General features: G+C 41.1%; 1 protein-coding gene across 1 annotated transcript in view; it reads left to right on the top strand.

The window, feature by feature from the left end:
- The window catches only part of LOC110959661 (voltage-dependent calcium channel subunit alpha-2/delta-4-like), a 124,711-nt gene that overhangs the window by 43,531 nt on the left and 67,957 nt on the right, over positions 1-13,223 (top strand). The window contains exons 20-26 of the mRNA XM_051951590.1: positions 197-264; positions 572-617; positions 1,627-1,724; positions 1,947-2,037; positions 2,927-3,019; positions 4,808-4,929; positions 12,135-12,203. Of these exons, the coding sequence (XP_051807550.1) occupies positions 197-264; positions 572-617; positions 1,627-1,724; positions 1,947-2,037; positions 2,927-3,019; positions 4,808-4,929; positions 12,135-12,203 (587 nt within the window). The remainder of the gene's footprint in view (positions 1-196; positions 265-571; positions 618-1,626; positions 1,725-1,946; positions 2,038-2,926; positions 3,020-4,807; positions 4,930-12,134; positions 12,204-13,223) is intronic.

Genomic DNA, 13,223 nt, shown 5'->3' with positions numbered 1-13,223 from the left:
ATTATTCTTGATCAAACATATTTGCTCACAGTGTGTAATGGTCAAATGCTCTTAAATGTTCATATGAGTGATGACTTTAAAAATCTATTATTAGCTGAGCTTTATCACCATCACTTGACAATTAAACTCATCAAAAGAAAGCTAACACAGAACCATGTCCGGAGGTTTCATTGTCTCCTTGTCCATCTCCTTGCAGCTTTGGCATGGTGTTGACGAAGGGTCACGGAAGTCGAATATTTATGGGAAATGTATCTGTGGAAGAAGGTATGATTCGGCATGATTCTGCATGCAGCACCGACTTCAAGTACTGAGTGTGATAGTGTTTTCCTTAAAGAAACTTTGATAAACTTAGAACTTTGATGAATGAATCAGTGAGTCAACTTGCTGAGCCCCAGTATGTGGAATCAGGCTCTCAATTTCCAATGTTCATGTATATATTCATGCATACAAAATACAACTTGGAGGCTGTAAACTACGTTTAACTTGCAACACTATTGCTTATCTAAAGTGAAATGAAATAAATTTCTGAGCTCATTTGAACTGATACCAGTGTTTGTACTTTCCCTCACAGGGCTGCATGATCTGACCTCTCCAGACCTCTTTATTGCTTCTGAATGGTACGTCTGAGACGTGAATATTTAAGACAGCAAATTTCAGTCAGTCAGTTTTTGTATGCTGAAGACAGATTAATGAGCCAAACTGATAAAAAAAAAAGATAAATACTGTATTACTGGTAAACTCTTTGAACCTGAAAATTGTAGTTTGTGTATAAATTCACATCCCCCTTTGGTTGAATTACTAATGAAGCATCAGTTGCAGCAAAGAGTAGCACTTACTGAAAGAAACTATATGATGACCTTTCCAGCAATGCTAATTGCTTGTCTGAGCAACAAAGCATTTACCAGCAAAATACCTTGAAATTTACATGAAATAATATTAATTGTAAATCAAATGCAATAGTTACAACCTTCAACCATTTTCACACTCTTGCGTCTTTGTTGAATTAGTCACCAATGCTCTATTGCTTTATAACTTACCACATGGAATTTGCCATTTCTGACAGTACTTGCTGCTTCTGTCTCTTCTGTTTCTGTGGGAAAAGCGTTGCCAAGTAGTCCTCTTTTCCAAATACAGAAAGTTTTTGCATTGTGTTAACATAGAGCTGACATACCATGCTACTATATATGAAAAACAAAGACAAAATAATAGATTTGAAGCAAATATTTGCCTGGTTTGCCTCTCCTGATTGTGCACCTCTGCAAATAGGCTATTGCATGTAAGTATTTCAGAGAATTAAACTATCAGTGTCATGTCCTTGAGGCAAAAGGCACATATTTCATACAGTTTCCCACCATGATGTTTCAGATACTGCCTGATTCCAGAAAATCAATTATAATAGTTAATAAATAAATAAATACAGAATGTGTTTATAATATGACATATGACATATGACTAGTTATTTGAGCCTTTGTTAAAAGGCTCAAATAACTAGAAAGTTCATCATTTGCTTTGAAACAGTTTCAAAGTGTACTTTTCCACATAGTCAGATTTTATGCAGCATAAAAGCAAGTTGTGCTGTTGTGCAGTGAAGCTGTTCATTTTGGTTTAAAACTCTCTTTTCTTCAGGACTTACTGTGAGACGGACATTGACCCTGCTCACCGAAAATACACCCAGCTTCAGGCCGCTATCCGTTACCTGCTGGGGAAGGAGCCTGACCTTGAATGTAGGTTTTTAACAGACAAAAAAATCTTAAAATATCTATAAAACGTCTTTTATCTTTTCTGATGTACAAAGACCCATTTAATCTGTTTTTTAAATCAGTGTTGCAGAGATTTACTTCCAGATTTTTACATGGGACAAATTAAGAATATACCTTAGAGATATAACAAGATATCAGTTCAACTTTGATTTTACTTTTATTTGACTCATTCTGTCTGTTGCCCAGGTGATGAAGTGTTACTACAGCAGACTCTGTTTGACGCTGTAGTAACGGCTCCTCTGGAGGCCTACTGGAATGCCCTCATGCTCAATGACAGGTGAGGCAGGAGACATGAGGCATGTTTGCATTTTTTTACTGACATGTAAAACATTAAAAGGGCAGTTTAGCCTAAATAAAATTTTGTATCTGGCAGTGTTCGTACTGTTCATAAATGTCCCAAAACTTAAATAATTAAACCCAAAATTGTCTGAAAGACTTTATCATAGTACGCCTGTTGCAGCGATGGTAAATGGTAAAAAGTTTGGGGTCACCCAGACAATTTCATGTTTTCCGTGAAAACTCATCCTTTTGTCCATGTGCTAATATAACCGCACAAGAGTTTTCTAAAACTCAAATAAGCTTTTCAACACGATTAGTTAACACAGTGTACAATTAGAACACAGGAGTGATAGTTACTGGAAATGGGCCTCTGTATCCTATGCAGATATTCCATTAAAAAATCAGCCATTTTGGGTGCCCAGATAGCTCAGCTGACTGAGCAGGTAACCTATAAAAAGGAGCTATAGTCCCTCAATACCAGCTTACAGCCCTTTGCTGCAAGTCTTTTCCCCATTCTTCTCCCTACTTTCCTATCTGACTCTCTAATAACCTGTCTAATGAAGCCGAAAAATACAAAAAATCAGCGGTTTACAGCTAAAATAGTCATGACTGTATTTCTGATTCATTTAATGTTATCTTCATTGAAAAACATACTTTTCTTTCAAAAATAAGGACATTTCTAAGTGACCCCAAACTTTTGAGTGATAGTGTATTTTCTGACTTCTCATTAAACCTGATGTGTTTTGAATCTGTAATCTGCAGGTTTGATGTCTGACAAACACGACAGCTGATTTCACTGATAAACAGCCTCCAAAGAGGAGGTATAATTAATCTCTGTCCTCTGTGTTGTTTTTCTATGTGTGTGTGTGTGTGCGTGTGCATGCCAGGGTGGAACCAGGGATTGAGACAGCCTTCCTTGGGACTCGTGCCGGTCTGATGAGGATCATGAGATACGCAGGAGTGGAAACCAGGGTGGCAAAGTACGACTCACACTATTTATCATTTATAGTTTGTGCATCCAGTTCAATTTGTCTCAGAAGAGTTTACAGAGGTCAGTGTGCATACCATGACTCATGCAGCAAAATTAGACTCAAGGACAAAAACAGCATACTCTACTGAGAAAGCCGGCACTTCACTAACCTCACTTTGGTATAGCCTTATCATATTTTTCAAGCAGACAATATGGCCATTAATCAAGAACTACATGAAGGGGATTTCTTTAACGTAGTAGATCACTGCACAGTCAAAGTATCTGAAGTATTTTGTATCACTGTACCATTCAAATCAAATGCTTAACGGGAAAGCCAGGGCACTGCAACCTAGCAGTAACTTCATCTCGCAGAATAAAAGGATATTCAATGAAAAAAACTGTTTAAGATACCACTCCCTGCATCAAAATTAAAGGCATTATGGAGGATGGTTTTTTTTTGTTTAATTTGTCTGATTCACATAAAATGAATATACTGACCTTTAGTGGACTTGTATGTATGGTCTCTAAAAGAATAAAAATAAATAAATAAATAAATAACTGTGGACATGGCAGGATCTGAAAAACATCAGCCAATCAATGCGCTCGGACCAAGGCGTTTGGTTTGCTCCCTTTCCTGTCAATCAAAAATCTTCCGGCTCAGGCCTAGTTACGTAGATTACGTACGCCTTGGACTTACGTGTTTTCTGTATGTGTTGCTTTGGTATAGCTTCGTAGTTAGCTGGCGACTTGTTTTGCTCATCTTTTTTTACATAATGGCAAATAAAGATCCAGGGGGACCCAGCCGTAAAAGACAACTTCACGAGTGCTACGCAAGTTTCTGGAGGGGGGCGTTTCTTCGTAAATGTTAAGAGGGGGGAGGTTAGAGGGGGATGAGGGAGAGGTTGTATGTGCGCATGCGCATGCTACGTTCAAAGTCGTAGGAAATTAAATCTTCTCTAATGCCTTTAAGGAACTGACTCTTACACTCTTTGACAAGTGCAAGAGTCAGTTCCTTTACATCCAGGCAGTCAACAATCACTGTTCAGGCAGTTCCGTGAGACTTCTGAAAAACCTGGTAGTAAACCCTCTCTGGCACTTGGGACAGGTACGTGCACTAAAAGAAAGGGAAGTATGTTTTCTAAGCATACTGAATAGTCATTTGCTGGTTACTAAAAGGCTTCGTGGCTGTCATCTCACAGCACAAGTGCTGCCATTAATGTGTTCACTTTTTTAGGTTGTACAAGTGATTAATAAAATAATGAAATATTTTTTCTCTGCTTATTGCTACCTTGGTAATGACAGATAGAATAGCTGTAGTATATATGAGCCATCGCTGTACTTCTTACTAGTTGTGACATCTAAAAGCAGAAACAGAAAAATACTTCAATGAAAATTGCCGTATCTTCAATTTCATTGCAAAGTAAAAGTGACTACGGAGAGTCTGACAAGCCAGAACCATTTCATCATCCTCCTTTTTGACTGACAGTAATATGGAATGAAATAATGCATTAAAAAGTCAAGTGTTACTAAATGCATGCATTTCTGCACATCTGCAAGTGAATTTCAGGCTTTAGAGCCAGTCCATGAAAGACAGATCAGGCTCCAAAAGACAGCAGGGAGGGGAAAAAAGCACAAGACTTGATGCAGCCACTTGCTGTGGACATTGTGGGTTATGTTGGGATTTGCACAGAGTATCCCATAATCAGAAATTGTAACCTGGTCTTTGAATTACCTGATTTGATTAAAGCTTGACATTTGAGCAGATAATTAAATCTGAGGTATAATTTTCACATTATAGGAAATTCCTGACTCCAACTGATAAAAGCAACCTGTTCACCATTGATCACTTCCCTCTGTGGTACCGCCTGGCTGTGGAAAACACTCCTGGACGCTTCTATTACTACCCTACCAACGACAAAGGTCTGCCTCTGAACATCTCTTCAACACTCAACATACACTACTGTTCAAACATTTGGGATCACCCAGGCAATTTCATGTTTCCCATGAAAACTCACACTTTTTTGTTCATGTGCCAGCACAATTGCACAAGGGTTTTCTAATCATAAATTAGCCTTTCAAACTGATTAGTTAACACACTGGCCACGGTTACATGAAGTTTTTTAATTCGGAATCATTAATTCGGAATTAACTCATTCGGAATTAAAGTTTTGTGCTTCGCATTTACATGGAAATATTAATTCCGAATTAAGGTTTACATGGACCACACGTTTATTCCCCTTCCTTAATTAAGCTTTAACACTTGGGCGTTGGAAAGGATTCTGACTGGACAGGGAGTGGATGTGACATATCCCTGTTTACCAGAAGAAAGCAGACTCCATTTGCCGCAGCATTTCTTTTCCCCAACAACATGGAGGAACAACTAATAAACACGCTTTTAGCTTTGCTTTTTTTTCAAACTTTATTTTGCAGTTTTATATTATTACAATGACAGACAGCAGAAGGAAAAAATTGAAAATGCCCCCTCCCCCCAAGGCTCATACATAAAAAACAAATTAGAAAAACAGAAAAATGCAAGAAAAAGTACAAAAATAATCAGGTGGGAACATTTCATCGTATATTGAGTTGGTTGATATTTTGGGCATGTTATAAAGTAGTTTTAGCAGTTCAATACAACTAATGTTAGGGTATATCATAGAAAGGGAAAACCTTCTACAAATTGTATAAAAGGACTCCAGGTCAGGGTGAAGTTTCTGTGGGCTTTACATATCTTATATCTCAGTTTCTCTAAAGGAAGAAAAGATAGTACATCCCTCAACCACTGCAAAAATGACGGGGCTGAATTTGATTTCCAATTAAGAAGTATGAGTCTGCGTGTGAGCAGGGAAGCAAATGCCAAAGTATTTACTTGTAACTTTGAGACTTTGTGGCCAGGGGTTGGTACATCAAAAATGGCTGTGTGGTAGTCAGGTGTTATAGTCTGACAGCAGATTTTGGAAAACACATCAAATATCTGTCTCCAATAGTCGTTGAGGGAGGTGTATGACCAGAACATGTGTCCTATTGTGGCAGGAGCATAGCTGCACCTTGGACAGTCACAAACTGCAGTGGGAAAAAAGTTTAGACAGTTTATCCCTTGAATAGTGCAGGCAATGTAGTACTTTAAATTGAATTAAGCCATGGCAAATACACAGTGATGACGTATGGATACGTTTTCGACTATATTGCCACATATCTTCAGAAAGCTCAACCCCCAAATCCCTCTCCCATGCCATTTTGGTTTTATCCCATGATATTGGTTTCAAGTCTTTTATCATATTGTAAATCACAGCTACACGCTTCTTCTCGTAAGAATACAACTCTAGAATTGCATCTAAATGATTCTTAGGTGGTGGGAAAGGAAATGTGGGGAAGTCCTTTCTGGTAAAGATGCGTATCTGGAAAAATCTAAAATAATGTGATCTGGGTATATTGTGGTCATTTCCAAGTGTTTCAAATGAAATAAACACATTATCAGGATACAAATCACCAAAGAAGATCAAACCATTTCCATGCCAATACTGAAATGCATTGTCAAACCCAGATGGAAGAAAGTGTTAGCTGCTACAGGGAAATACCTGCTATACTGTTTTAAATCAAAATGTCTCCTAAACTGTAACCATATTCTAAGTGAAGCTTTGACAACCGGGTTTGTGGATTGTGTACTACAGCTATCACAGAGGAGGGAGGGACCATGACAGATCCGAAGCCAAATTTTTCTAAGACAGCAAACAAGTATTGCCATTCAATCGATCAAATGCTTTTTCAGCATCCAAGGAGATCACCACCTCTGTGGACTCCTCAGATGTCAAGTGCGGGGTGTACAGGATATTGAGTAGTCTATTATATGTAAAATGACTGTCTACCAGGAATGAAGCCCATTTGATCTGGATTAACGACCACTGGAATCACACTGTCTATTCGGGTGGCTAGTATTTTTGTGAGAATTTTGTAGTCACAGTTCAAAAGGCTTATTGGGTGGTACGAGCTACATAGTAAAGGGTCTTTGTCTATTTTAAGCAGTAAAGAAATTATGGCCTGTGTCATGGTTTCAGGCAATTTCTGTTGTTCAAAGATGTCCTGGTATAATTGCCTATCGGTGCTAGTTTATCTGCAAATTCCTTGTATATCTCAATTGCAAACCCATAAGGCCCCTCAGCCTTACTGCTCTGCATTGATTTAATTGCCTGCATTACTTCGTCTGCTGTAATCCGTCTGTCTATCTGTAAACCATCCTCTGGGGTGATCGTTGGGATGGTCAGTCCCTCCAAGAATCTAGTAATATCTGAGGGGTCATCTGGTGGTTCCGATTTGTAGAGGTTCATATAGAATTGTTTAAACTCATGGTTTAATGTGTCCAGGTTAGTGGTTGTCTCCCCCTGTTCTGTTCGGATTTCAGGAATAGTACTCACCGCTGCGGACTGTCTGATTTTGCGAGCTAAAAGCTTTCCAGCCTTCTCCCCATGTTCATAAAATTTTTGTTTTGATTTAAAAAATAACTGTTCAGTTTATTTAATGGAAAGGCTATCAAATTCAGTTTTAAACAATAATTTTTCTCTGTAGAGCTTAGGCATTGGGGCATCAGCATATTTACAGCCCACCTCTGCTATGCTGTAAGACAGGTCAGAGGGGTGCCCGGGATCAAAAAGTGTGTATGTGTCTATAAATGACTGGAATGTAGCCACAAGGGGACACAAGCCAGAGTCTTATTGTGCCATTGGGTCATGGGCAGGTTTGGTATCCAGGAGAGGAATGCAGAAGGACAGATGGTGGTTGACTTTGCAAAAAGGATGGAAATGGCTGTAGTGAATACTTTCTTCCAGAAGTGGCAGGAACATAGGGTGACCTATAAGAGTGGAGATAGGAGCACACAGGTAGACTACATCTTGTGCAGACGGTGTAATCTGAAGGAGATCAGTGACTGCAAAGTAGTGGTAGAGGAGAGCGTAGCCAAACAGCATAGGATGGTGGTGTGTAGGATGACCCTGGTGGTGAAGAAGATGAATAGGGCAAAGGCAGAGCAGAGGACCAAATGGTGGAAGCTGAAAAAGGAAGAGTGTTGTATGACTTTCAGGAAAGAGTTGAGACAGGCTTTGGATGGTCAGGAGGTGCTTCCAGATGACTGGACAACTACAGCAAATGCGATCAGGGAGACAGGTCGGAGAGTACTTGGTGTGTCATCTGGAAGAAAAGGAGATAAGGAGACTTGGTGGTGGAATGAGGAGGTACAGGAGTGGATCCAGAGAAAGAGGTTAGCTAAGAAGAAGTGGGACACTGAGAGGAGTGAAGAGAGTACACAGGAGTACAGGGAGATGCAGCGTAAGGTGAAAGTAGAGGTGGCAAAGGTCAAACAAGGGGCTTACGATGACTTGTATGTTAGGTTGGACAGTAAGGAGGGAGAGACTAATCTGTACAGGTTGGCAAGGCAGAGAGACAGAGATGGGAAGGACGTGCAGCAGGTTAGGGTGATAAAGGATAAGGATGGAAGTGTGTTGACAGGTGCCAATAGTGTGATGGGAAGATGGAAAGAGTACTTTGAAGAGTTGATGAATGAGGAAAATGAGAGAGAACGAAGAATAGAAGAGGTGACTGTTGTGGACCAAGAAGTAGCAAAGATTAGTAAGGATGAAGTGAGGAGGGCATTGAAGAGGATGAAGAGTGGAAAGGCACTTGGGCCTGATGATATACCTGTGGATGTATGGAAGTGTCTCGGAGAGGTAGCAGTAGAGTTTCTGACTGGGTTGTTCAACAGGATCTTAGATAGTGAGAAGATGCCCGAGGAATGGAGGAGAAGTGTGCTGGTGCCCATCTTTAAGAACAAGGGAGATGTGCCGAGTTGTGGCAACTACAGAGGAATAAAGCTGATGAGCCACACGATGAAGCTATGGGAAAGAGTAGTTGAAGCTAGGCTAAGGGCAGAGGTGAACATCTGTGAGCAGCAGTATGGTTTCATGCCAAGAAAGAGTACAAAAGATGCAATATTTGCTTTGATGATGTTGATAGAGAAGTACAGAGAAGGTCAGAAGGAGCTGCATTGTGTCTTTGTAGATCTGGAGAAAGCTTATGACAGGGTGCCCAGAGAGGAACTGTGGTTTTGTATGAGGAAGTCTGGAGTGGCAGAGAAGTATGTTAGAGTGGTGCAGGACATGTATGAGGACTGTAAGACAGTGGTGAGGTGTGCTGTAGGTGTGACAGAGGAGTTCAAGGTGAAGGTGGGACTATAACAGGGATCAGCTCTGAGCCCCTTCTTGTTTGCTATGGTGATGGACAGGATGACAGACGAGGTTAGAAAGGAGTCTCCATGCACTATGATGTTTGCAGATGACATTGTGATCTGTAGTGAGAGCAGGGAACAGGTGGAGGAGAAGCTAGAGGTGTGGAGGTTTGCCCTGGAAAGGAGATGAATGAAGGTTAGCCGCAGCAAGACGGAGTATCTGTGTGTGAATGAGAGGGACCCAAGTGGAAGAGTGAGGTTACAGGGAGAAGAGATCAAGAAGGTGGAGGATTTTAAGTACTTAGGGTCAACAGTCCAGAGCAATGCAGAGTGTGGAAAAGAGGTGAAGAAGCGTGTACAGGCAGGCTGGAATGGCTGGAGAAAAGTATCAGGTGTGATGTGTGATAGAAGAGTTTCAGCTAAAATGAAAGGAAAGGTTTACAAAACTGTGGTGAGACCAGCCATGTTGTTTGGTCTGGAGACAGTGTCCCTGAGGAAAAGACAGGAGGCAGAACTGGAGGTAGCAGAACTGAAGATGCTGAGGTTCTCTTTGGGAGTGACCAGGATGGATAGGATCAGGAATGAGGACATCAGAGGGACAGCACATGTTAGAGCCTTTGGAGCTAAAGTCAGAGAGGCCAGACTGAGATGGTTCGGACATGTCCAGAGGAGAGAGAGTGAATATATTGGTAGAAGGATGCTGAGTTTCCCACTGGCAGGCAGGAGGCCTAGAGGAAGACCAAAGAGGAGGTTTATGGATGTGGTTAAAGAGGACATGAAGGTAGTTGGTGTGGGAGAGGAGAATGCAGAGGACAGGGTTAGATGGAGACAATTGATTCGCTGTGGCCACCCCTGAAGGGAAAAGCCAAAAGGAAAAGAAGTGTCTATAAATGACTGGATAACTGCACCAGAGTTTGAGATCTTACTGTTCGGTCTAGGATTTGATCTGTCTAGTTTAGGGTGTAAAACACAGTTACAATCGCCCCCTAGTATCAACTGACTGTTATTAAGATCCGATAATGTTGCTATAAAGTTAGTGAAGAATAGTGGGTCGTCCCTATTGGGTCCGTATACATTAGCTAATGTTACTTGGGTACCGTACAGCTCCGGAGTAGATGTTAAGCTTCGGCAAATGCAGCTCTCTTCTTCGCCACCATCACCATGTCGTCAGGGAATATGCTCACTCTGTTGTTGTGCAGGGTCAGCGGTGCCAAGCGAGCGGCTATACGGAAGACCTCCTCTCGTTCCTGTAGGTAGTGGAATCTGATCAAGATGACTCTGGGAGGGTCCCCCCCGTGGTGCGTCGGGCACAGGCGTAAACTAACCGTGACATCACCCGTTGGTTTCAACGGCGAGAAAATGAAGCCCGGATTTTGCTACTTCCTGGTCGCCGTTTTGGATTTTTTGGAGCCAGTGACGTAAAAAGCGTCATCAAACAGACTGGACCGGAGAGCAACTAGGGGCAGGATTGGCTGAGAACTCTCTTATCCCGCCCACGTTTTACCGCAGAGGCTTCTGTTGCTGTCTATCAAGTATAGCCACGCCCCCTGGCTCCGCCAACTTTAACGATTTATTTAAAATTCAGTATTGATTTATTTTAAGATCGGCCACCTGATCTCTCATTTTGACCATGAAAACTAACAGGAAAAAAATCCTGAGCTGTAGAAAATCAGTCTATCAAATTTTATTTTTTCCAAAAATGAATTGGGGTCTATGGAGCAAAAGCTTTTTGGAGCCAACCCTAGCGGACGGCGGGATATTGCAAGTTTTTGACACTTCCGGGTTGGCTTCAATTCTGGAGCCAGATGCTACGTCCACTATATATACAGTCTATGGTCGGGCGCCACTGTATGCTGTATCCAGGGTCGGGGTGAACTTGAGGCCCAACAGCTCCTGCAATAGTTTAGCGATATTCGCAGTAGGCCATTGTCCCTCACACAATTCAAGACCTTCTTTTATCCCAACCAGACGTGCGCAGAATCGGCGCCGTCTCCTTTCAATTTCTTCCATTTTCTGGTGGAATGAGGTGACTTCCGCTTTTAATATAGTGACCTCGTTTTCCATAGTAGCCGCCCTGTCTGAGCACGTATTCAGGCCGGACTCCAGCTCGGTCAAGCGGGTCTCCTGTTTCGTCACGTCTTCCCGGAGCGCGTCTATCTTAGTGTTCAACTCAGCTGTACTTGAATCTATCCATGCCAAAATTCTACTTTTGCTGCTTACAATGGCAGCCATGACAGCCGCTAGGTCTGTAGCCTTTAGCTTAGCTTTTGTCGTTTTGAAACAGCAACTCGACAATGGCGCACTACTTCTGTTGCGCCACTTGATGTGCTCGTGCCAGTAAGGTCGCAGAATGTGTACGTCACTACGTCATCACTACATGAGGAGCCAAGCATGCGCAGAATGACTGGAATTAACTAAAGCGGCATTAATTGTATACATGAATAGAATGTACACAGGAATTAGTTTATTCGGAATTAACTTTATTCGGAATTAACTTTTTAATTTGGAATTAAGTGTTTACAAGGAGATTTTAAAGCGGAATTAACTTTAATTCCAAATTAAAGAGAAATTAAAGGTCTCATGTAAACATGGCAAATGTGCCAGAGCACAGGAGGGATGGTTACTGGAAATGGGCCTCTCTACTCCTATGTAGATATTCCATTAAAAATCATCTGATTCCAGCTAGAATATTCATTTACCACACTAACAATGTCTAGACTGTATTTCTGATTCAGTGAAAAAATGCTTTTTTTCCAAAAAAAGTAACCCCAAACTTTTGAACGGTAGTGTGTATTTCAAATTTTTCTAGTCTTTTATGTGAGAAAAGAGAGGGGAGTGTATCATTATCAATGAATATCTCCCCAACCAATTAATCTTGTAGGGGTTGATGTTGAGCTAAATTTTCTGTCAACAGGAGTGAAGTATGTCATCGCAACCACATCTGTGACGGTTTCATCTGAAGGACAGACGGCCATGGCTGGAGGTGAGTACCTGCTTGTACCTGTAATTCAAACTAATGGTGGAAAAACTGTGATATTCACTTCCTCTGCAGGGAGACTCAAATGTGTCATGGCAAACGGTGTGTATGAAGTTTCTTACTGATTTCATTGTTTATTGCTCTTGACAATGGAAACGTTGTCCCTCTGCACTGCAAACAAACTTTTCTCATTAAATCCAGCTAATTCCAAACTCTGAACCACCCTCTCACCTAGCATTAGCGTTAGCACCATTGCACATACATGTTCTCTCCAACTGTAGAGCAGCAGCTCATACAGTTGTTGATGTACTCACCTGTTGACTGTCAGGGTTCAGCCTGAGGAGAGATGTTAAATGTCTGGAAAACAGTACAGTTATTTAACATTATTTCTTCAGAAGCTACATAGAAGCCGTCACTAATGCTAAAACTGATTCATTTGTTCTGACAACAGAAAATATATCCCACTGAGAGTAACTTTAAAGTTACTCACTTTACACACACGTTACATTGCACTAGCAGTAATGATAGCTTACCTTTATATTAATATTGGCTGCTGCCTATATCTTGGTTTGATAATGTAAGAGACTTATGAATGTGGTTTCCCCTGACTGCTGCTCAGACTGTAAAAGAGGTCAGAGGTGGAATCTTTTGTCATATGAACTGTGTTGTTACTCCGCCAAGGAATGCGGCTGAGTTATGTGACGATCGGCGTACGTTTATCTGTCCGTTAGCGACATTACTCAAAAACGGATTTGGATGAAATTTTCAGGGAAGGTCAGAAATGACACAAGAACCAACTGATTAGATTTTGGCAGTGATGTGGCTTAAAGTCTGGATCCATGGATTTGTTAATTATTTCTGTATCATCGTGAAATAGCGGCACGGCGTGTAACTATGACAACAAGTGAACACTGCGTCAGTTGCCTGCTCATGATCACATGATTGCGATGCTAATACAAATTGACTGTGGCAGACTTATCAGGACTTATCCATTAGAAATGACACAAGGAACAACTGATAAACTTG

Source organism: Acanthochromis polyacanthus, chromosome 8, assembly GCF_021347895.1.
Source record: "Acanthochromis polyacanthus isolate Apoly-LR-REF ecotype Palm Island chromosome 8, KAUST_Apoly_ChrSc, whole genome shotgun sequence".
Classification (NCBI taxonomy): Eukaryota; Metazoa; Chordata; class Actinopteri; family Pomacentridae; genus Acanthochromis; species Acanthochromis polyacanthus.
Note: the sequence above shows the minus strand (reverse complement) of the source record. Positions and strands in the feature narration are given on the sequence as shown.